Below are 26838 nucleotides of genomic sequence, written 5' to 3'. Positions count from 1 at the left end.
ATAGTTGACTGGAGCAAAAATTTTGGTCTTCTAATCAATCCCAACAAGAGTAAAGTCATAATCATTGGCAGCCCCTATTTCACGACGAGAATTGATTGGGCCACTGTACCACCTATACATATCAACGGCGTAACTTTAAATATAAGCCGTGCAGTTAAAAATTTGGGGGTCTTATTTGATCAAAACTTATCCTGGGAGCAGCATGTCAAAGAAGTTAGCCGCAAATTGTATGGTGCCTCTAGTATCCTCCGACGTCTCAGTAATTTCCTTCCCTTTAGTACTAAAACCTCACTGGCACAATCTCTCCTCCTGCCTTTACTGCACTACGGCGATTCTTGCTCCTCCGATATGAGCGAGGAATTGCTAAACAAACTGGATCGTCTCCAAAACTTCTGTATCCGATTTATTTTCGGTCTAAGAAAGTATGATCATATCTCTGCGTTCCGTAAGCGGCTAGGTTGGTTACCCATTCGACAGCGACGTGATGCTCATATTCTCCATCTCCTATATTCCATCCTGTTCAATCCTAAAACTCCTTCTTATCTCAAAAATGATTTCAAATTTTTGGGTTCACTTAACTATAGTTTACGCTCTTCCGAAAACTATACCCTTGAAATCCCATCTCATAACTCCTCTTTTCTTGGCGATTCCTTTAAGGTTTCAGCAGTTCGGCTATGGAATTCACTTCCCGTCACTATTCGCTTAGCTCCTTCTCTATCTTCCTTTAAATTTCTGCTTTATAAACATTACCTGTCCATGTCATACCACTAACTACTTACTGACGTGAGAGCGATCTTTTTCATCTTAGATTGTCCTGATTCATGTGCACTGTTTACTTTTTGTTTTGTTTTATGTAACTTGTATCAGTTTAGTTTATTTTTATTTCTTTTTGTTTCTGTTAAGTATGTTTTGTTTTTTTTTATTTCCCTTTTTATTTTTGCACTTCTTGCCTACCTTATCTAATATACTCATAGTGGTTTTTTTCCTTTACTAACAGTGGTTGTCTGGAAGAAATCGCTCTAAAGCGATAAGGCCGCCAGTTGCTTGTCATTAAATTATGTTTAATATTTTCCTTTTATGTAATGCAACAAAGTGTAAATAAATAAATAAATAAATAAACATTTTCAGTGATACCAACGTATCCGTCTGACCGAAAGCCAGCGTGTTTATTTATAATGTAAAACAAGATGGCGGTCACAACATCAGCTGATTACTTTTTCTTTTGGCAAAGTGTTTTTTTTTTCAAATTGTGTTGTCGACAACATGACAATAACTAAAATATTTAAAATAATCATGGCTTATTAACTCTCTGATGTAACTACTATACTGCGACATATTATATATATATTATACCATACATATATACATATTATTGGTTAAATAAAGATCAATCAAGAAAATCTTTCTTTCATTATTTTAATGAAATGACGCAGTTCATGGGGGCAGTATCCAATGAAAATGATATGATGATGATGGGGAAAACTCGGCGTTGCTGGAAACTAAATGCTATGCTGAGACTATATTTTTTGTTTCTTGAAACATTGCTTCTTTTTAAATATACATCGGAATTTGGCAAAAAACATTAAACATCTTACCCGCCGAGTTACAATTAGTACCATTAGCAAAATATGCTTTCTTCGTAAATTTTTATTTAGGAATTTCTAAAAAAATTATGAAAAACGTATATTATTTTATCTTACCTTTGTTATAATATGTAGAATTAGTATAATTATAGGGTTTTAATGGCAATTTATTGTATCGTGCTAAACGCACAATCATTTCAGAATTTACAAAACAAACAATTTAAAATGATAATATTATTAAACTAAAAATCCCTAAAACCAAAAACCCTTTGTCTTTGTAAAAGGAAATTGTATTGATAAAAAGCCTTTAAAGTACAATAAATAATTCTGATAATTCAGTGCAATGTCAAACGAAATATTATCCCTATGATATGGTATAACATATAATGTGACCGACCGACTATGTAATTAAGTAAGGAAATATTATCTACTTCTATGTAATTAAGGTTATTGTAATAATCTCGCAATGCACGATGATTTTGTCCATAATGGTTAACTCTCATTAAAAACATCGTACAGTATAATTTCCTTGATACAAAAAAAAGAACGTCACCTCTGACTTTTGCCTAATTTCCTTTTTATTCAATCATGGCGAGGATAATGGTGCATACGGAGGAAGAAGCACCGGTGAAATCATGAACTTTTTTAGCCTTATGTGTGGGTAAGTGGTAGTATTTACTACATTTTAGTTATTTTTTTCTATACGCCAGAGAAGTATAACTTCTAACGCGTGTACATAATTACACACACACTTTTTTTTAATCGATCAACTAAATATGAACTTTCATCTGAGAGAACTTTTATAAATAACTCACCTGTGTCTATGCGATTCAGGCAACTGTATCAAAACATGTCCAGTCTTCCTCTTAACACCATTAGGTTTATGTAAAGCAGATTGTTTAATTAATTGTTTGTCACACATTTTTCACTTGTCACTGCGTCACCGAATTTACTTATGCTATGGCCTGGCAATGGTCAAATAAAATGAATACTGTATGGAATTTAAACTAAGATTATTCTTTTAATACATACAAATTTTGTTTGTAGACAATATTTAATTTTGTCAGATAAAAGTCGATAAATACGCGCGAAACATTTAAGTTTTTATTCGTATTCTTAAATTAATATGTTAGAACCATATAATTTTTTTTTAAATTTAATATTTTAATTTAACAGGGGGCAAACGGGCAGGAGGCTCACCTGATGTTAAGTGATACCGGCACCCATGGACACTCTCAATGTCAGAGGGCTCGCGAATGCGTTGTCGACCTTTTAAGAATTGGTACGCTCTTTTCTTGAAGGACCCTAAGTCGAATTGGTTCGGAAATACTTCAGTGGGCAGCTGGTTCCACAAAGTGGTGCGCGGCGAAACTACCTTGAGAAACGCGCAGTTGTGAATCGGCGGACGTCGAGGTGATACGGGTGGAATTTCCTATTCTGCCTCGACGTCCGATGATGAAACTCAGCTATTAATCCGTTATTAAGCAGATATTAATCCGAACAACTCCTTTGAACATTCTCCCTAGTAAATGTTATTATTTTATCAACAATATAGTAGTTATTTTTAAGTCCTCGATTTGTGAAAAGATATTATAGATAAATGATTATTAGAATATGTAAAATACATATTTAATACGTTCATAAGTGTGCCTTATTAAAATGAATTAAATCTTTCTTGTCAAATGCCGTTAATGTTTTTACGTGATATAACATGGAAATAATTGATTACCTACGTTGACAGTACATATATAACCTTGAATGTTTAAGATTACACTCATTATATATGTATGTTTATATATAACGTTATAAATTTTATAAAGATACTCTATCAGAACCTAAGCTAAAGTAAGGCCGAGATTAATTTATATTTAATTGTCCCGATTTGTACTCATATTTTATGCAACAGCATATTTTCCAAACAAATGTTTAGTTGTAACGTGACTTTGTTGACTTCTACTACTACTACTTTTATATTTGTGGTTTTTTTCTAAGAGCCAAGGATCAGCCTTGTCAGACACACGCCGTCGACTTTGTGCCTAAGACATGCTGGTGACATCACGATGTTTTCCATCGCTCTCCGAGGGAGTATTTAATGTGCATAAGTCCATTTGTATACAGCTGAGGATCAAACACCACATCAAGAATGAGAGTCGTAGGTTAAGGTCACTAGGCTAAGACTTCTCTGTTGTTTTGAGTATATAACATATTTTACGATTCGTTGTTATTTATATGTATAGATAAAAACGACAATTCAATTAGATGTAAGTACTTTTATGAAAAATACAAAACGTAGGTATGAATAAAATAATTGACCTAACAACAAAAGCTGTGTTTCCCGTAAAGATAATCATATTTTTAATAAATGTTTTGTACGATTTCGCTTATTATTGACATAAACAATAGAACAACATAACGAGAACATTTTACGGTCAAAAATGTACAATATAATAAACTTTAATTACGCGAAATATGGAGTTACAAAAATCAATAGGGAATTTTGCATTTCGGTCCGAAGGTGTTGAATGTAAGACATCGAAAATTGTCATCTGCAGACGAACTTGTTAACGAAAATTACACTATAAATAAAATTTATAATGCCCCTATGGCCTAAAATAAATTCCCTTCAAAACAACTGTTACAAGACACTAAAACTTAGTATAGTTATAAGGATTTGTTCCGAATTGGAAATTTGTAAAAGTAGCTAGTATGCGGATGCCATAGGCAGCAAAACATAATTTTTTGAAGCGAAAGGTTCGAAGTACATCACTCGACTAGAATTTTAAAATTTGTAACTGTTACGATAATACATTTTTTTGGAAAATGTTATAAATTCATTATTTTTTTATTATTACATTTCAAATTGAACGAATAATAACAAAAGAAGGCGTTTCGCGCGCTTTTACATATGACACTTTTGACATCCAGTATCGTTTTTTATATAATATTCTGTTTATGAGTCTACATTGGTAATTAAAATATTTAAAAAATACACATTTCTAATTCAAATCACGTTCAGTTCTTAAAAGTTAATTTCAGTCCCTGTGTACAGACGATAGATAGATGAGTTAATAATATTTTTTCTTTGTCATTGTTAATATAATACAGATTTCACAGAAACAGCCTGACGCAACAAGAATGTTCTGTTTCTTTGATGCCGGGGATGTTATCATATGATAACAAGAACATGTTTTTAATAGGTACTTGACTGGTTTTTTTAGAAGTACAATTAAGTATACTATACAAAAACGACTTTAATGATTTTTGCAAATTAAAAATGTGTTTTTTTTAAATTTGGAATTCATTGACATTGACATATCTATTATCACTTAATGGAATTAAAGAATTTTTCTGCATATCTTTTTGCTTATTTATTTATTAGATTTAGAGGTTTGTGAATTCCACCTGGATCAACACGATGCTCACACAGATACTTTGATCTCGTCTACAAACATTGTCCTAGGTTTGAAAAATAAAGTTCAGGTTACCCAAGGACGCCTATAATCGATTACGCAAATGATAACTTCTATGAGACATTATTTCAAGTGACTTGCATTATTGGTAGAAAAAATATAATTCTATAATTGTGCAATTGTTTTATCATTCTAATATGACAGTCATAGTTATATTTATCTTTTTTTATGTTATTGGAGGCAAACGGCCGGAGGCTGACCTGATGTCAAGAGATAGCGCCGCCAAATTTTCATTCACTCACATTGCCAGTTCGCTAGTGCGTTGCCGGCTCGATAAAAAAAATCGTTGCTATAACACTCTAACAGGGAATTTTAACCAATAATTTCATATTAATTATTTTTTTTGACATACTTATATGCACTTACACGCACAAATGACAGTGAAAACTTATTTTTAAGATGTAACTTTTTAGAGTTTCGTAATCAGATACGAAGATATCTGTGGTTTAATGTTGCTGCCAAATTGTCTTTGGTTTACGTTCAGTAAGAAAGTATATATAATAAATTGTATAAATATAATAATAATTATATAAACATAATAGTTAAAAGGAAAATTTGGTTATTTTATTTTTTAAGTTTTTTTTAGTTTCAAAATTCTTTAAGTCATAAATATATGTATTTTTTTTTACCGGGGCCTATTAAACACTACACAAGCACAAAATTCAAACACGTTTTAACATGTATTTGACGTAAGGAAACGTCACACCACACCGGAATATAGATCGTAACTGATTTATTACGCTAACGAGAAATTACTACAAGGCTTTTCTGACCATACTAAGGCGTTTATACACGACCGGAAGTGGTTGTTTCCTTAAGTGACTTAGCCAAGCGTAATTAATAATAAATTGTTTATTTGCAAAAAAAGGGGTACAAAATATGTATGAATTAGGTCCAGAGTATGAGTATCGTAATGGTAAAGCCCTGAACATAAAAATAAGCGACACGCTTGGAATCTTTTTATATAAATTATATGCCTGCAAAATTATAACTGTCTATTTTATAAACATTTATTTTCATTAAAAACAAATATTAATTTCAAATAATCACAACTCAAAGACAGAGTCTAACGCGTTGGGGAAAGTACTGTATTTCTAATACCATATAAAGAAAGGAATCTGGAAGCCATCATCGGTCGTGAATTCCATTTTAAACGTCCCGATAGACTACAACTACGTCCACTTCATGGAACGTTAGACGATAAAAGCCTCGTATTCTGAAAATCACAATTAAATCTAGTTTCAGAAGCTGTTTACATAATAAAAACTCTAAAAAGTCTATGTACTTTGTTAATTATAATCTAGGGCTGTCTTTCCCAATCTTTTTTGTACCATGCCTAACCTTAAGAAACTTTTCTTACACTCTCTTGTTAAAACATAGGCACATAGATTACAGGTAATCAATTTTTCGAAACAAAAACTGAAATTCAGATTCCTAATAATTTTAGGAAATTTTCGAATAGCCCCCTTTAACAAATAAAATGCTTTCGTGTGGGACGTAGGCCCCACGTTGGCCAATCACTGATCTAGGGTTTAATAGGTGTACAGTTTTCACTAAACCTCTGCGCAACCTAGTGTGTAATAAGCCTATATACAAACTTGTATTCGCGACTTCCTCAAAAGCCATGTGTCATGGTGAATTTCTCAAGAGGCAAGGTGAGTTAAGCTAATAAGAAAATACAATTAAACTGGATTCATTCGCGTAACTACGTGGAGGACTACTCAGATATCGAAAAGAGCAGAAGAGATAAGATCAACGACCTAAGTAGAGGACACGAAAATAGAGGTAGCAGGTTGAAATGGGCAACAATTATTACAGAATGGCAACCACGCGATGGAAAAAGCGACACAGTAAGAGATGAATAGAAGAAACAACTTGGAAAAGAAGACTCAAAATCAGATAAGAATGGAAGCAGCTGGAAGAGGCCTCCATTGCCACAGGACACGCTGATGACCAATAACGGTTTAAATGATGTATTAGATTAGGTTATGCAACTTAAATAAGTGTTAATATACACATACAGCAATAAAGGCTTGATAATAATAAAATGACTGGAGCCATAGTATTTTCTACTGGAAGGGCTATCTCAAAAACTCTTTAACAAGCAAATTAATTTCGGCGTCGGGACGTGACGACCCCATCGCTCACTGGTGAAATTATTTCTGGGAAAGGTTATTTCACCAATGTAATCAGTCAACCCTCTTCCTAATAGAAGTGCCATGCTGTTGCTTTTGGGCTTAAGCCAAATGGGCAGGCATGACCGGGGCGGTACCACTGTCTCACAGAAACCGGTGTAATGTGATGCAATAGGTTAATCTTAGTGGACTTGCGTTTTGTGCATCAAGGTCGTCAATGACCAAGAATGTTCCAAAGATAAACCTGTAAATACTAAGTATCCCACAGGGCTGTATCCTATCCTTGACCCTATTTCTTCTGCATATCAATGATATATTGCAACTTAGGACGATTTTTTATTTTATTTTATTTATTTTTATTCTTTTCACTGGCCGGGCTGGTATTTCTCGGGTAGTAGTCCATTTGTGCTAGAACCAATTTTCCAACCAATTCGACTTAGGATAATTCCAGAAAAGAGCGTACCAATTCCTGAAATACCGGCAACGCGATCGGCAGCCTTCTAGCATTGAGATTGTCCATGGGCACTGTCCCTTAAGATCAGGTGAAATTCGAAGCGGTTATCTCCCTGTTATATAAAAAAAAATATAAAATTCAGATAGAATATTGATTTTGATATATTAAAACATTAATATTTTATTCTCAAATAACTTTAAAACTTGTAAAGGTCAATTAATTTATTCACGCAACGTGTTTTTTATTAGTATTAACTATTGAAGGACACAAAATACAACTTGTTAAACGTCTAACATTTTTACAAATAAAAACCATTAATGTATTATCTAAAATAAATATTTCAGAACTACGGAGACGTTCAATAATGTTTGAAATCAATTAAAAAAACGCCATTGCGATTATTGACAAAAGGTCGTTAAGGAAAATAAAGGTGTTTAAATAATTCCCTACCTCGGAGGACATCGACCTCCTCCATCTACTCCGACCTCTCGTTATGCTCTTATCGTGTTGAAATCTGAGAGTATGTAAATGCAATATTTTATTTATTTATTTATTCCACTACATTTTTCTATCTTAACAGTTACTACTAATTCGGTAGAATACCAAAATAATTCCAATAAATAGAGTAGATACATAGCAATATGGTGTGGTGGCCGAATCAGTATGAAATAACTTAGGCTTATGACTCCCGTATGTCCAAATCCAAGACATTTTACGTATATGAGATTCATTATTATTATGACTTACGTCTTATCTGAGGTAAGTTAATTATATTTAATATCACTAAGGAAATCGGTCAAGCGTTAAAATTCGTGAGGCTCTTTCATTCCCTAACTGTCTTAGTACAAAACTGTAGACACGAGCAATTGTCAGTTCATGCTACGAGAAAGCGTTATCGGGGATATTTTTTGAATCGTCACCGATACGACTTGTTGCAGCTCATAATGATGGGCGGAATATATGACAAGAAACGGGCTATCTACTGCAAGTTCGTTGTTTGCGATTGGATTGTAATCGAACTGAAACCTTCGAAACGGCTTTTCAAGAGTTGTCATTATTAAAATTTCCCTCCAACCATCATTTATATTAGTATTTATATAAGTAGCGATATTAGTACTGTAATAATCTATAACAGTGATGATTTACCCCGACAGACAATACGTTAGTAATTTTCATTTTCATAATAATCGTACTCTTGCACGCGTTCAATCCGATTACGTCAATAAAAATGTAATGATGAAATGAAGTGTAAAATTAATTTTATGTGGTCGTCATTCAGCTGTGGTAGAAACCACAATCTCCACTTGTATTCAATGTGCCAAGTATGGTGTGGTTTTAATCACGTTCCAGTAAAAATGGACAAAAGATAACAAAAATCTAAACGTGGATGTGAAGAGGAACCATAATTAATATACACAGATGTCATGCCCAATAAACATCATATCTATATCAAAATAATATCACATCTAATAATCTTATCTATATCTTTATATCATTTCTAATAATGATATCAATAAATGGGTGTCAACTTCTATAGACCAACTATCGAAGCGTTTTACGGCCAAAATTGATATGCAATCTTAATCCAATTTTAGATTGACAATTCAATCAATTTTTAATCCATGGATTGAGTTATCAATCTAATTATTCAACTAATCGTTCAGAGGACGAATCAGAGATTGAAGATTGCCCTCTCTAAGAAAATCAATGAGAACTCAGGACAAATTCAGGTTTTAAAAACTTGTTTTGAAATTAAAGCAAAACGTCGTTGGACTCGTCTCTAGATTTCTTTGTTTTCCTCAGATTTTTGTTTGGTGATTTTCCATTAGGCAAGTAGGTTTTCGGCTTTTTTCTAAAGCAGTGAGCAATCAAAATCAGCTGGTTATAATAGAAGTGGAGATTTGAGACTGAAGCTAACCAAGCAGCAAGTATCAAACGCAAGGATAACATTGCATTAATATTAAAAGTCTTTATTACAATTTAATTATGTTTTGTATATTTTCTTATTGTTTTACAATTTTCTAGTGATATTCTTCTTTTATCTTCCGAATAATTTATGTGTTGCATTTGGTAACCCATAAATTTTGAAATAGACCTTAATATTAATATAAAATATGATATATAATATAATACATATGTTTAATAATAAATATGTTTTTTTACATATATATATATATTAAAATAATATAAAATATGTAAAAAAACTACAATGTCGAAGCACACTGTCAGATAATTACAATGATTAGATGTTACATGACAATTAACGCACAAAATACTTGGTGGCTTAGTCAAGATGCCTTAACAGTAGTGTACGTAGAAAGTAGAAAAAAAATTATGAAAATTTGTCATTTTGTTTTTTTATGTGAAGCAAGGGTCTGGTGCGAATCATCTTGAACAGAGGCGCGTATTGGCTGGTTTTATAATAAATTATGAACACAGTCTCTACAACTCGATAAGTCGAAATCCTCTGTAAGTCGGGAAAAATTGCCAATTCCTTCCGCTTAACTCCTTAATACGCGGTATCTCGAATTATTAAGATTTTGTAACTCGAACTTCGTATCTTAAAACTGTTATTTCCCTACGAAATATTGATAATACATATTTATACTCCATAACACGAATTTCAAAACTGTATGCAATTTGCAAAAATCTAATTTTTTTATTTTTTCACCTTCAATAAAATTTCAATGTTCCGGATCGCGTATGAGGTTGCAAATTTGTAAATGCATCAGAATAGATGTTTTCGAAGATTGCAACCAAGTTTCAAAACTTTTGTAATTATTCCGAGACCACCTTACTTGAAAAAATGACCACGAATTAAAATGAATTATAAATAAACATGTTCCGGTCAACGTAAAAGGTTGCAAATTTATACAATCGTTCGGTATATTTTTCCGATATATGTGTCAAGTTTGCAGAACTTTTGGAACGTTTTCATTCAGTTTAATAAAAAAAAACATTAATTTTCAATAACAAAAAATGTTCCGTACACTTAGATTGGTTGCAAATTTAATACGTGATATGAAATATTATATCGAAAACTTCCCCAAGTTTGCAGAACTTTTGGATTTTTTTTTACGACCGTACAGCAAATATTAATTTAATTGCAATTTTAACAATGTTCCGGACCGCAGAACAGGTTGCAAAATGTTATATTTTGTTTTAATACCATTCCCGACTTTACATCAAAATTTTGGAATTATTATGAATTAATTGTCTAGTCTGACTGGACTAAATACAACAGGGATTGTGTGACTAATTAATATGTAGTAATAATTTCTTAGAATTTCGTTCACAGATAAGTAAGAAAGAAAAAATAAAAAGAAAGAAATGCTAGGATTGATTATTTTGTTATTGTGTATATAAATTGTATTTTAAACAAAGGTATTTAATTATAATCTATATAAATAATGTGTATAAAGTAATTCTACAGCTAAAACAAGTCAATGTAACAAAAAACATTCACTATCTTTAAAAAATGATTACTAAAGTATATCATTATAAGGGAGGGAGTCCCTTTAGGCAAAGTTTTGATTTTTTTTGATTTTTTTATTGCATTAAGATACTGGCAGCGTTCCCCCTTTGAATAGCTAAATTATTTTTTTTCCGAGGTAGCTGCCAGCTCTTCGATCTCCTGTGATGTACTGCGATGCCGCTACTATCCTTTTTACTATTTCCTTTAAAAAATACAATAATTTGCTTTTGTAAATGTTTGTATGTAAAATGTATGAAAAAAATAAAATACGTTTATTTTGGAACATAAGATCATCTAGGTATCACTTATTCCACGTCAATCAATTCGAACCTGTAGGCATCCCTACTCATCGGCGAAGAAGACAGAGGGTGTAGGCCGAGAGAAAAAGCCGGCGTAAAAAACTCTTGGTACTCTTTTAAAAAAGCAAATCATCAAACAATATTTAAAACAAATATAACAAATTAATTAGAGGTAGCCTGCCCAGCACTAGTCCCAGGCCCTTTTATCAACTAGATAATATTTACATTGTCCGCAGTAAGTTATAACTTTTTTTTGTACAACTCATACTTTAATCAAGCAATTGGCTGACGCATGGTTATCGTTAATAACAAAGCCATAAACTAATCGAAAACTGCAAATTATTGCCGTGTTATAAAAATAAAATTTATTATGATTTGTCGTAAACCAGTGAGGCGATATTAAACAAAACATAATTTAAAATTGTTACGTCGTTGCAGACCACGATATTTATTAATATACAATGCCCATAAACGCCGAATTTAAGCCAAATAAAAGTACACTTAAATAATATATAAAAAAAATTAAGATATACTTTATTAATTTCGGTGGAAGCTATAAGATTTCATTGGAAATCCTTGTTAAGCAGCAATTTGAACAATTCTTTGATGCAAAATGGTTAGCCCTACCCCTCTTTCTTAGCGGAGTGGGCCTTAAGAAGATGGACGAGCTTGGTTATTTGCGAGCGGAAGATTCGGGGCAGAATTATTTGCCCTACCTGCGACAACGGTGTTGGCGAATTCGCTTCAATGACGCACTTTATAATATCCTTGACGACGCCATCATAGTCCAATTCATAAAATTTTACAGAAACTTACAACTCGGTGACAAGGACCTTGAAACTATAGGTTTTCGAAATAAAACGCCAAAAGCACCAGATAGAATGCGATGGCTAAGGCCAATAAAGGGCTGTGTCATTGATGCTACATAATATTGTAGATCATCAAATGAGTTTTCTTTTCTTTATACCATGGTTATTTCAGGCGTTGGTATTTACTAATAAGGTCACATTTAATTATGTAAAATACACTAATAAATACCATAAATATATCATGCCACTGACCTTGCGCAACAATTTCTGGCGGTAACATTCCTTCCTTCCGTTATCGTCATTCTTTGAATTGTCATTTTGAGCCTCCTGAAATACAAACGTTTTGCTTTATAAATATAAATCAAATGGTAGTGTGAAAGAAATGAAAGAATTAAAAATTTTATAGCTCGACATATTTAGCTTTAGAAGATTTTTAATTTATTGTTGGTATATCTAATGTACATTCTCAAACCTGCTGAATATGCATAATAAATTTTATAAGAATCGGTCGAGTCGTTTCGGAGGAGTATGGGAACTAACATTCTGACACGAGAATTTGATATATATAGAGTTATTATTATTATAGCCCATTTATTTCCATAAAGAATAATATATTTTTAACAAATACATCATAATTATTTTACATACATGATTATTATTTGTACATGCATTAAAAATTAATTATTACTATTTTATTTATCCTTAAATTTAAAATCGCATAAAAATTAAAATTGGAAGAGATAAATGTATATTGTATGTATTGCAGACTACGTTCTGTAATAATTGTAACTAAGCGCCATCTCTGGGAATATAGCGGAATTACACAGTATCCATCCGCTATAAAATACCATACTTAATTGTTTTAACATAATATATAACCCGTTATGGAATTTATTGCCTTAAAAACATTTTCATTTAAACAAATACATCAAATTAGTAAAAAGTTTAACAACTTATTTAAGCGCCATCTGTTCTTTGTAATAACAACAATTGTTTTTGGAATGTTTAATGGTTCAGTGAATATCGTAACATATTTGTAGTCACAAGCTCACAATACATTGATTATGTAGGACTAGGTGGAGCTGGGTGGAACAAAGGTGAGTAATTGATGTACCAATAATGGTCAAGGTAAAACTACGCCCTGTGCTGCAGTCATCGCTGCCTATAAAGCGCAAACTGGCGCTCTACAAGCAATACCTCAGACCGCACCTTACGTACGCGGCGCCCGCGTGGTATGCGCTTGCGGCCGAGACGCACCGACGTCGGTTGCGGGCCGTGCAGAGTACCACACTGCGGCGTATAGTCGACGCGCCGCGCTACGTAAGGAATTCCACCATTCAACGAGACCTCAAACAGGAGAGCCTGGATGACTTTATCAGCGCGCTGGCGAGACGCATGTTCGAGCGTGCGGACGCCTCCGGCTTCCAGCACCTCCAGAATCTCGCCCCGCTCCACACCAGGCCTCCCGACCACCGCCGATCCTTCCCGCGCGAGCTAGTGCGCGCGGAGGACTCCGATGACTGAAGAAGTCCCTACGCATTCTCCACCCCGCTGACACACAACAACATTGCAGCCAACACGCTACATAGCAACTAAAAGACCCAGGGCCGCTCCAGGCCCGCCACAACGACCACCCCGCCCTTGAGCGGGGCGCGAAACTGATACCCCCCGCAAGCCCACGGGCGTAACGGGGCTCCCGGCGCCACCCACGGGTGCCGCGCGGAAGACAGCAATAGGTCAAGGTAAATCTCACTTTCGAGAAACATTGGGTGAGGTCAGTGCAGTTAACTCAATAAATTACATAACAATCGCTTGTAGTTCAACTGTCTGCTGTTTGGTTATAATATATTCATAGACAAATACTATGATGGCATTTAGTAGTTTCAATAGTTTAAAGAAAAACACTTTTTTAACGGATTATAGATATGTATTATTATATTTAAACTTATAATTATTTGTACATAATTTAAATATAATAGTACATATCTATAATCCGTTAAAAAAGTGTTTTTCTTTAAATGTGTAAAAGTTATGTAAATAAAAGACAATACTAAGTTTCAATAGTTATTTAAAAAATCGCTGCAAATTTTAACAACTTAAATTAACAAATTTAACAAATTTTAAGGCCGGCATCGTACTCACGAGCCCTCTAGTATCGAGAGTGTCCATGGGCGGCGGTATCACTTAACATCAGGTGAGCCTCCTGCCCGTTTGCCCCTGTTCTATAAAAAAAAACTTTATAATATACGAGTATATTTTGCTCAGACAAAAGAAGGCTTCGCTGCTTGACCAACCTTATTTTCATATATTTTTTTCAATAAATTGTCAAGTTGGTTTTAAATGCGAATTGGTAGTCTCCAAGAAATTATCATACTTAAAGGTAGTTATAAATTCTATGCAATACTTTCGCTGAAGCACAACCAACGCATGCTATGTAAAAAAAAAACTATTCAATATGTTAATAGTTCAACACTAAATGAATGAATGTTAATTGATGATGATTATACGTTATTCGCTAAAACATATTCCGGCAACACTGCCTTCAAGAAAAAAGTGTACTTAAAAGACCGGCAACGCACTCGCGAGCATGGCATTGAAAATCCATAGGAGGTGGGATTATCATCAGATGAGCCTATTTGCACCATGATCAATAAAAAAAGAAAAACAAAAGAAAGAAAGAATTTAGATTAATAGTTAAGTGAGTTGATTTTTTTATACGCTTTTGTAATGTATTTATACGATAAACATTTTATTGCATTTGACATATTCATCGATATTTCACAATATTTTATGCCTTTACAGAGTTATTTTTAATTATTGCTTTGAAGTCACAAAGGGAAAATATTAAAAACAAATGAAAACTATAACAATAAATTTTCCATTGTCCATGTCTTCGATGAATCAATTATCGTATTGTAGCCTCGGATTTTACAAGAACATGCTATTATTTTCCGTGCTGATATAAGTTTCTGTGAACTAGATATAATCAAAACAAACTGCTCGTTATATATATATATATATATATATATATATATATAAAAATAAGTTAATGGGTATTTTATGGTGACAATACTGACTATACTCAAATAAATCTAAGTAGAAACTTCTGACATTTGCTATTAATATCATTTAAAAACATAAAATACTAAGCTAACTACATATATGTTGTAATATTTATTAAAACATTTGTTACAAATACATATATTTAATTAATTTACAGGTTATATACTAAATTAATATAAGACATCATATTTGCCAATCAAATTGTTTTACGGAGGTTTAACATGTATAAAGTAATAAAATTTTAATTGAAATTAAAATCGATCGTAATAAAAAGGATAAGAAATATTGAGTCTTATCACACAAGGTAACACAATCAACGACAAAACTACTCACTTATCAAGTTTTCACTGTTTCCAAATACACTTTCACTACACTGTTCAATTTTAAAATTCGAATATCCACTTAATTTAAATTTCGAATTGTAGAATTCACGATTTGCGGTACGCGCGCGCCCGCCGGAGACGCGATGAGACGTGAGCATGTATTTTTTGTTACAAGGGTTCACGATTGTTGCCCGACTGGAATCTGGATTGACCGACTCGCTGAGCTGTTATTCAATTAAAATTTTATTTGCTTAACTGTTCACTATTTGATAAGTGTATGATGAACTAAAATTTCTTAAATGTAAGTTAAGGTATCCATATAAAATATCAATCAATATATTCCAACGTATTTTGAGACTGTCTTAAGATTCAAATCAAGTTGTGCGATCTATGATTTTGAATATCGAAATCAAAGACGTTTTTGAAACGTTCGACGGTTATAACCATCGATTCTGATTACCCTCATATACAAAATGTATTTCCGTTATATAGTTACTATATCTATACCTCTAATTAATTTACTTATTGAAATTGTATAATTGACAGGAAGTAATAGAAAAAATAATATAATTATAGCAGTGTTTTGATTTGTGTTTTTTTTATTAAATACGTGTAATTATAGTGTGGTTTGGGGTTCAAATTAAAGATTAATTAAAACCGTCCTTCTTTTATTACTGTAGGCTTTTTAAAAATTACTAAATATAATATAAATCTAAAACAGATAATACCATATATACATGCTGAGTAATTTGAGTGTGTGTCGAAATGTTCAATGAGTGGATAGTGTGTAAGTGTGTGTACATTTTTTATGGCTCTAAAATCCATTCGTATTGCTTATTTATTTGGAAAATCCGCTTTTGGTAATGTAGAAATAGTCGAACTTCGCGTTCTTATTCTACAGTTTTACAATACGTGTAAGTATATTGTTTTGAACATAATTTGTACTAATACTAATATATCCTGTATAAAACAGTTGACGTATGACGAAGTATGACGAGTTCTACGATCGGGTGATCTAAGTTTAATATTTTAAGCAATTCGGGGAAATCACGATGATTTAACTCAATTATACCTAACATTGTAAATAATTAATTCTTATTAAACGAAACAATATCTTATTAAAGTTTCCACAATTTATCAACACCAAGAATTTCTAATTTACATAGTACTTACCGCTGATGGCCTTCCGAACAAGTGAAAATTGAGATATTTAACTTAGTGTTTAGTGAATTTCAATTAAGTCAAAACTATTTGTAATCTATAATAATATATGCTGAAATAATAAATAGCGTTTCATTATCGTTAAATATTTTGTTAAAGCTTATATTATTTTTAATTAAACTAATAATGGCACCGAAATGGTCATAAAAGGGTATTTTTAATCCTACATATTGAAGATAATGTATGGCAAATAAACTAAAGATATGAATGAACGCAGCTGAGGAAGGTTGTACTAAATTTTAAACCAAATATGTATGGCATCAGATTCTTTCTTGTAACTATTTCAGATCGTCATCATTATGTCAGCGATAAATTGCGGTATTTATAGAACAATAAACCTTTCATACTTAGAACGTAAAGTGCTAATAATATTAAAACGAAATCAATATAATAACTGGCCTAGCCTAACCGAGATTTTAAAGTTTCGTTATATTAGTAGATGATTTATTTAAATTCTGGTGATTTGTAGTCTACATCTTGTTATATATCTACGGGTATTTTTAAAAAGTATTGCTGGTATTGAATTTAAATAAATTAAAATAACATTCATATGATATATGACTAGTTTGTTTTCATTAATTTGGCAATCGGGCAGAAGGCTCAATTGAAACCGCCCATGGACAATTTCAATATCAGAGGGCTGTGCGAGTGCTTTATTGTATTTGATAATTTATTATAAACATCCCAATTTCAGAGTTTTTTTTTATTTACTTTTTATTTTTTTTTTCTACTCTCAGTTTTATACTCTCACCATTGATATCGTCTGAATCTTTTTCTAATGCGTCGTGTTTAAAACCCTTTACTAGTAACAGCGTGTTCACTTTTTTTGGTTCGGTTTATATTTAATGTTGTCTTCTAAAGTGAATTTAATTTTCTTCTAACCTTCCATTACTGGCTTTTGCCACATTGTGGTTCTACAAATCAAGTTGTGGTCTGAAGATCTGAGTCTATAATGAGTATCCATTTCACATAACGTACCTCTTTCGTCTTAGTTGCCGTCACGAATAACGCCCGAACCCAATAATTAATCCACAATTGTATAGATATAAGATCAGACCGTGACAGTCGATCGATCTCCTGCCTGCATCTCAATAACCAAACCCTACGAAGACAATCCATTTTTGGCGACGGATAGAATGCAATCTCTTCGGTCTTTACACTGATATTTGAAAATCAATATAAACCAAATAAAGTAAATAAAACCTTACACAAGCTCCCACATCCCGCCAAAAGACTTAAAATAACTTACAAAAAACTCTTACTTAGACGACCCGTCAGAAATGAATAACTATACTATGACAAAAATATTTACAGACGGGAGCAAAACGGTCGCGGGAGTGGGAGCGGCATGGACGGAGTGGCAAGATGGGACCGAGACCAAAAATAGAAAGATGAGGACAGGACCTCAGGGCAAGCGTCAGGCGCAAGCAATTAGCTCTCTTAATGTAATATCATTAAATTGAAAAATAGTAGTTCTAATAAATGCCAGAGTTGAACATGTTAACGTCCTTTCGCTTGTCAAAGTCAATTGACGTCGAGACAGTTCAATTATTAAGACATGATCTAATACTTCCCTATTCTTGAAATGCTTAGTCATCATTTATTTGTCAATAGTAAAATTAAATATTCGTATAATTTTGCAATGCGCAAAGGCGATGAGAACTTGGAGAAACTGATCGTAGTTCACACAGAAGGCAAAAGATCACGTGGCCGTTCATCAACCAGATGGACCAATCAAGTGAAAGACTCATCGTCTTCAAAGCTAGACAGTGTCATAAGAGAAGCGCTGGACAGAAACCGGTGGAAGCAGATAGTCCGCTCTAGATGCTACGTTGCTGACCACGACGCTCAGACATGACGCCGACTAAAGAGAGAGATAATATTATTTCAATTTACTGTAATATCAAATATCTACCATTTGCGTTACTTCTTGCCTCCTATACAATCTTGGATTGGTTACGAGGCGCTATTTTGTTTTAAACCTGTTACAGAAGATATTGTTAACACGACAAAATTAAATTTACTTTCAATAAAATACAATTAGTCTACAACTATTATCTTGTATTTTCATTCCCACGGTGCCCATGATTCCCATGATGAACCAGTATGTAGCTACTTGAGTTCAAAATATGTTTACTAATAAAGTCGGATTACATCCTTCCTTTACTCCTTTGATTCGGTCGTAGCGAAGCCTCGATAAATTGACTTCAACATAAATATTCAAACCAAAGATTCCTAGGATTATCCCGATTTAATAAACAAGCGATTTAACTGTATAATTCCTTTTTTAAATACAATACCTATTTTACTGTTAAATTAAATAAAACGTATGAATCGCTAATAAGCTTGCGGATGTTGCCCTCATAAAAACATTTCGCTCTTTGTAGCTTGTGCAAATATGGCAACATTGTTTGAGTAAAACCGTAAATCCCGTATGTTTTCATCCTATGTGCCTTTGTTGGACTAATCGCGAATCTAATATCGTAAATGTCTTTTTTATTTGATATTTTCGTTGCTTTTATAGATAAATTGAGATTGATTAAAATGATGATTATATAAAAGAAATAATCAACTCGGTAGCTATTGAAAAGAAAAATCATTTAAAAAGAAAACAGTGGTGCTAAAACCGTCTAGATATAAGGCGAACCGGTTTTCTCACGATTTTTCTTTCGCAGTTCCAGCGACTGTTAAATGCGAATATAGAAAGTATATTGGTGCTAAGGCGGGGTTCGTACCAACGACCTCCGGGATGAGTGTTGCACGTTAAAACCAAAAGACCAACACAGCTCAAAATAATCTAGTTACTGTTATTTTTTCAAATTAAATTTGGTTATTGTCCATATATTACATTTGTTTATAATGGTGTTTACATTTTACTGCCCATTATTGTTTTATTTTTATTTTTAGAAAGTTACTCACACTTATACAAAAAACTTATCTGTGAAGCATTTAAGGACACTTCTGTAATTATAATAACTAGTGTAAATAGATTTTTCATATCTTGTGTTTGTAATGTGTCGTCTCTCGTGTTTCCTTTTTAATAAATAAATAAAATTACGACTATGTTACATATCCATTGCACTCCCTTCGCCCCGCATAACCAATACCTGTACCCCTCTGACGCAACACCGTTGTAAAAGTAAATGGGCAACATATATCAGGCTTTTCCTTCCATACCCCAATGGATAAAGTTGGCGTCCACACGCTACTTCAAGAACGCTCGTAGGAGGCCCCGACATGTATTAACGGATGATCCAATTACCGTAGCTAACGACAAATTAAAGCCGCCCGCGTTGCCAGTAATAATAGTAGCCAACGGATTAGGGTACAAAATCGCCTTTACCGGGGAAGGCGAGGACCTTTACTGTTTAGTTCGCTCACCCCAGTGAGCTTCCGTCTTGCCCTTCAGGTGATTGACCATCCCGCGACGGCTTAAGCCGAGGCTCGAGTACCACAGGAGACGCCCTTGCGCGAGTCGCGGGAAAACCCCACATTCAGGCCGAGCTAAGCTCGCCAAAACAGCCCGAGCTGAGCTGTAAAGACCCTTAAGGCCAACAGCGAGATTCCAATTAAAAAAAAAATACCAGGCATTTGTTCGGATACTTCCCATTGGACCGGTCAATTCTCAAGTAGTAATAAGTTTATAATATAGATAATAATTGATCGTGCAACTCGTATTCGATTCAATTTTCATATACGACGTTAGACGTTCATAAGTGTACATTATGTTATCTATATGAATAAATGATTTTTGACTTTGATATATACTTAGTCTTAATTATTGTAGTAATTTATTTAAAGTAATTTAAATACATTTTGTTTTTTTTTTCGGATTCACCACTGGCCCCTTACTTAATTACTGTCAAAATGTTTTCACTAACAGTGTTGGCAACAAACAGGAAAGCATCACCTCGAAGGTTCTCTTTCCGTACATTCTCTTCGATTTCACGGATATACTTTTATTAATATTATAGACTTTACATAGTTGTGGGCTTATCATTCAAGTGTCTGTCGCAGTTATAACAACAAATGATCGTGTATAGGCAACGGGGATAATTTTAAATCAGTTAAGTACGAAATTTGATTTGGTTTTCGATTCGCTTCGGTATACGATTTGACTGTGAAAAATTCCAAAACCAAATCGAATTGAGCAAGGATTACATTTTGAGGTATTTCCTGTAAAATGTTGTTAAATCTTGGCTATAAGACTAAATTTTGTAAGTATGTTTGAATATATTTATTTTGGCTTCAAATTTCTGTATATGTATTTTTCTAATAGGTCCTTCTGTTTGTCACACGCTGACGTTTCGATCTAAGGCATGCCAGTGTCCTCACAATGTTTTACTTTACCGTACGAGCAAAGGGTGCTGCAAAGCCAGTATTCGGATTTCGGACCTTAGTGTTGGAAATCAAGCCATTGACTAATACTATACGCTCGAAGCGTGTGGTGTACGCACGTCTTACAATTCTGTTTAAGTGGTTGACCATGAAATAGTACTTGTGTTAACTAATACAACCAATACATTAGTTTTCCTTATGCTGGTGAAACACGTCAGATGTTTAATGAAGCGAGAGGAAATCCCGCTTTACGAAACCCAAATATTATCTTGGTGAATTATATAGTAGGATAAATTAGGTATTTTATACATTGAATTATAATTTACTAGCAGACTCGGCCAAGCGTTGCTGTGGCTAAGGTTTTTGTTATATTACATAGTAGTAAATTAATCAAGGGAAACCGTAGGAGAACTTATGTGAAACGTTGGTACCACGACACGGACCTAAACTAAACTACCTTTAACTCAGCGCCATCTGTTAGAATTGTATCAAATAATAAACAAATGTTAATGTTATCGTAATTTTAGTAAGGATGCCTATTTTTTTTGAAAATGAAATATAGCCTATGTCACTCAGGAATGATGTAGCTTTCCAACAGTGAAAGAATATTTCAAATCTGCCAAGTAGTTTCGGAGCCTATTCAATTCATACAAACAAACAAACAAACAAAAAATCAAACCTTTCCTCTTTATAATATTAGTATAGATAGTATAGATAAATTTATTTCTTTAAAAAAATATCTTTCTGCTTAGAACTAATAACGAATATACGAACTAATAAATTATAACACAAAATTTGAATGCTACATTTTCCCTGTATTAAATTATATTATTGTTACGAAGACGGGTCAACTGCAATGTTTTTAGATTTTTCTACTACTTAGACAACTTTTCAGCAGGCTGAAATATGATTTATGACAGTTTCAGGAGAGGGTCAATCACATATTAGAAAATCGAAATTTACATAATGTTGCCGTAGTTTTCAGGAGGCTGAAACATTTTTTCAGTCGGTTTCAGAACACGTATAGACGAATGGTACACTTTTCAGCAGACCCGTTTTCAGGCGTTTTCAGGCCTGGTTATAGCCCGTCGATGAAGGAATATTCTAGAACAAATTCTCTAGGTGTGGGACAAGCATTGTTTGATACACGAAAGAGAGGAAAGATAAGAACCTTCTCGAAGCTAGACCGAGAACTCTAGAACGCCGTACGACAAGCACGTAGCAGTGTGCGAAAGAGATAGCAAGTACGCGCGTTCTAGAATTAGGCGATCGCTACTCAGTAGCGCTCCCGCCTAGAAAGTTCTCGTAAACATCGGAAACATCGTTCGAGATTCTTCCCAGGGATATATAAGCGAGCCAAAACGCGACCACTCAGTTCAGTATTGAATGCGATTCCAAGCGATAAACACCGAAGAGAAAAAGTGCGAATAAGTGCGAACCAGTGATAAAGTACTGAGTGTTTTAAGTGATTAGTGACAGTGTTTCATTGTGTGTGTTATTAGTGCTTTTCTGTGCGTAATTTCAAGATATTAGTGTAAACGAATTCCTCGTAGATTTTATTAAAATAAACCCTTGAATAAATCGACGGCAGTTTCTATCCGATCCCCTAGCTCGTAACATTTTGGTGTCAGAAGTGGGATAGAAAAATGCCAATTACTCCAAGGGAGAATCAAGAGGAGTTCGTGACAGTGTCTGCAGCAGATGCGGAGATGCAGACAAAGAAAACGGAGACTCTAATATCAAAGTTTGAAAACCTGGACAGTAGGTTTTCCGAACAGGAGAAACGCTTGCTTGAGTTAGAAAAGGAGGTTCAGTGCCTTAAGATGTCTGGATTTGTGGAATCATCTGGAACGCTGGAAGCACCTACTTTTAATCGTTCTTCTTCTTGGGACGCCTACAAGGTACAGTTTGAGGCTTTATGCAAGATAAACGGTTGGAAAGATAATCAGGCTATGGCTGCCCTTATGTTGGGATTGCGAGGTGAAGCCTTGGGCGTGTTGGAAGTTATGACAGGAGATGTGACGCTAACGCGACTGCTGGATGCCCTGGAGTTACGTTATGGAGACTCACATTTAGAGCCAGTCTACAGGGCTCAATTACGGGAGAGAATGCAGCGACCAAGTGAGAGCTTGCAAGAATGGGGTCTGGAAATAGAGAAGCTGGTAAGGAAAGCTTACGCATCCTTACCAGATGTAGCAGACAAGATATCAGTGCAAACCTTCATAGATGGAATAAGAGATCGTGAAGTCAGGCTGAGAGTGAACCTTGGTCACCACAAGAACCTAAAGGACGCTCTAGCCCATGCGTTGGAGGTAGAGACGATTCAGAAAGATCCTCGACCTTACCGCATTAGGGCTGTCACGGAAAGAGCTACTGGTCAACGTGGGCCAACCTGTTACATCTGTGGGGAAGTAGGGCACATGAGGTTTTCGTGCCCTAAGAAAGACTTCCGAGGTGATGTAAAGGCTAGACGTGGAAATACCTTAGTCATCGACGGGGAAGTCAATGGAACTAAGTGTGATGTGACACTTGATACTGGAGCTTCACGAACAGTAATCAGACACCAACTTCTGAAGACATTTTCTAGTAGCCCTTCTAGAGGAATTGCACATCTTGTTACAGCTACGGGTCAACGCATAGCAGATCGGGGAGAAGGTATCGCGACCTTCAAGATTGGTGAACGTTTTTACAGACACAAGGTTGTTCTTGCCGACATAGTAGATGACTGTATAATCGGGTTAGACTTTATGAAGTTTTACAAATGTAAAATAGATCTGGAAAAAGGGGTCTTCAAGTGTGGAGAACAGGAAGTCTCCTTAAAAGGCAACTCTTCAACTTGTGGTTATGACGTCTGTAGAGTAATCGATGTGGACGGACAGGCCAGTAAGCAACAAGAGTGGAACGCAGTTCGAACATTTCCGGATAACTATGAGGAAGCCTTGTCAATACACCTATCAAAGGCAGAGGAACAATTAAAGAAATTTTCTGATATGTTATCGATCCATGAAAGAGAGCTAATAAGGAGTTCAAATGATGCGTCTCAAAGGCCAAATGAAAAAGTCACCAAACAGGACGGAAGGGATGGTCACGTGAGGATGCTTAGAACGGATACCATTCGTTCAGATTTCGGTGGTAGATTGATGCAGATAGCACAGCAAGAGGATTGTGACATTAAACAAATTCTGGACTGGATGAAATCTTCAGCTGTCAAGCCACAATGGAGTGAAGTTGCATCTACAAGTAACACTACTAAGAGTTACTGGGCTGAATGGGACAGTTTAGTTCTACATCATGGAGTGTTATGTCGCAAATTGAAAAATGCTCAAGGCGATCATTTGCAGTTAGTGGTGCCAAGATCCAAGGTTCGCGACATACTAGAAATGTGTCATATTGAATTGTCTAGTGGACATTTAGGAGTAAAAGAAACTCTTAGGAAGATTAAAGAAATATTTTACTGGATTAATTATCGTGAAGATGTAGAAGACTGGATCAAGAAATGTAAAGCTTGTGCAGGCGATAAGGATTCGCAGATTCGGTCGCGATGGAAAAGGGTAATGATGAAAGGAAGTGATGATGCTCGGGACGAGCATGTCTAAGGAGAGGGTAGTGTTACGAAGACGGGTCAACTGCAATGTTTTTAGATTTTTCTACTACTTAGAGAACTTTTCAGCAGGCTGAAATATGATTTATGACAGTTTCAGGAGAGGGTCAATCACATATTAGAAAATCGAAATTTACATAATGTTGCCGTAGTTTTCAGGAGGCTGAAACATTTTTTCAGTCGGTTTCAGAACACGTATAGACGAATGGTACACTTTTCAGCAGACCCGTTTTCAGGCGTTTTCAGGCCTGGTTATAGCCCGTCGATGAAGGAATATTCTAGAACAAATTCTCTAGGTGTGGGACAAGCATTGTTTGATACACGAAAGAGAGGAAAGATAAGAACCTTCTCGAAGCTAGACCGAGAACTCTAGAACGCCGTACGACAAGCACGTAGCAGTGTGCGAAAGAGATAGCAAGTACGCGCGTTCTAGAATTAGGCGATCGCTACTCAGTAGCGCTCCCGCCTAGAAAGTTCTCGTAAACATCGGAAACATCGTTCGAGATTCTTCCCAGGGATATATAAGCGAGCCAAAACGCGACCACTCAGTTCAGTATTGAATGCGATTCCAAGCGATAAACACCGAAGAGAAAAAGTGCGAATAAGTGCGAACCAGTGATAAAGTACTGAGTGTTTTAAGTGATTAGTGACAGTGTTTCATTGTGTGTGTTATTAGTGCTTTTCTGTGCGTAATTTCAAGATATTAGTGTAAACGAATTCCTCGTAGATTTTATTAAAATAAACCCTTGAATAAATCGACGGCAGTTTCTATCCGATCCCCTAGCTCGTAACATTATGTTTCAAATTATTATGAAATATTCAAGCATGTGAAGATATGTATTTCAATAAATTTCCTAAAAGCATCCCAATAACCAAATCATACGAAGACAATCCTTTTTTGGCGAAGAATAGAATGCAATGTCATCGCTTTTTAAACTCATATTTGATAATCAATATAAAGTAAATAAAACCGTACAAATAATATTAAAATAATTTTATAAGCCTTATAATTATTTAAAAAACGAGTGTTAGAGAAAAGTTTAAGATAGGAGTTTGGCACAGTTGAACTGTCAAATACTACCTTTGTTCTATCCATGTGGATAGAACAAAGGTGGATGTGTGTGTAGATCGGTACCATGAATAGCTTGTATCGACAGATGGCTATTACAGTCCGTCGATTGGTTATTGGCGTAGTTTATTCAATATTAGGATTAAGAAGTCTATCACAGATAGTCAAACATGGATTGAGATAGGTTATTGGATTTTGGCGTTAGTAGTTAACGTAACTGATCCGAAGGCGAGAGGAGTAGTTCAATTCCCGCCAAAAACAATTTTAATTGAAATAAAACTAAATTTAAATTTTGATATGCGAATATATCAACTTATGATATGCGAATTAGTTTGAGACTACGGATTGAAATGGGCCTTGTTTGAAGACGACAGTAGTTTTTAAATACCAATTCCAACCAATTAATGACTCAATTATTTTATCGGTATTTATAGAGTAGTACTGCTGTTACTAAGAGCTGATTATAGTTGTTTAGTTGAATTTAAATTTAAGCAACTTAACCAAGACAACCTAGTATTTATTTACCAGAAAGTGTTGTTATAATATATATAATAATAACTTATAATAACCGGAAAAATGGAGGGAAAGATGCGGCGATATACTAATCAGGTACCATAAAGCCTCAATCTAGCAACATAGACATATAAAATAAACCCCAGACACAGGACCTACACCCTGACTTTGATGATGACAAAATTACAACCACGGATGACCTGTGACGAGAAGCCCATGCTGATGCCACTACTTTTGCAAAATTACAATTGCCATTACAAAAATATCTTTAATAAAAATGGTAACACCGGTACTATGTAAGCTGTTAATTCTGAGATCGTGAGTTCAAACTCTGTCAACTTACATTTCTACGTGAATGGTGAAGGAGAATATCTCAAGGAAAACAGCACCTGAAAACATTCAGGAAAAACCGGGTATAAATTGGGTGTCTTATCGCATACGCATATGATATAAATACGAACACAATACTTGGAAATTGTTTATTG

General features: G+C 34.4%; 1 protein-coding gene across 4 annotated transcripts in view; it reads right to left on the bottom strand.

The window, feature by feature from the left end:
• The window catches only part of LOC110994541 (glutathione hydrolase 1 proenzyme), a 44804-nt gene extending 29021 nt beyond the window's left edge, over positions 1-15783 (bottom strand). Inside the window, exons 1-2 of one of the 4 annotated variants that reach the window (XM_045628063.1) lie at positions 15622-15783; positions 12478-12552 (exon numbers count right to left, since the gene is read on the bottom strand). In XM_045628063.1, the coding sequence (XP_045484019.1) occupies positions 12478-12542 (65 nt within the window). In that variant the 5' untranslated portion in view covers positions 12543-12552; positions 15622-15783. Of the gene's footprint in view, positions 1-2398; positions 2575-5682; positions 5775-12477; positions 12553-15621 lie in introns of those variants that run through there. The other 3 variants (XM_045628061.1, XM_022261236.2, XM_045628062.1) reach the window with 3 other exon arrangements.
• Between the last annotated feature and the right edge of the window lie 11055 nt (positions 15784-26838).

This window comes from Pieris rapae, chromosome 4 (genome assembly GCF_905147795.1).
Source record: "Pieris rapae chromosome 4, ilPieRapa1.1, whole genome shotgun sequence".
Classification (NCBI taxonomy): Eukaryota; Metazoa; Arthropoda; class Insecta; order Lepidoptera; family Pieridae; genus Pieris; species Pieris rapae.
The sequence above is the reverse complement of the archived record's forward strand: the minus strand, read 5'-3'. Positions and strand labels throughout refer to the sequence as shown.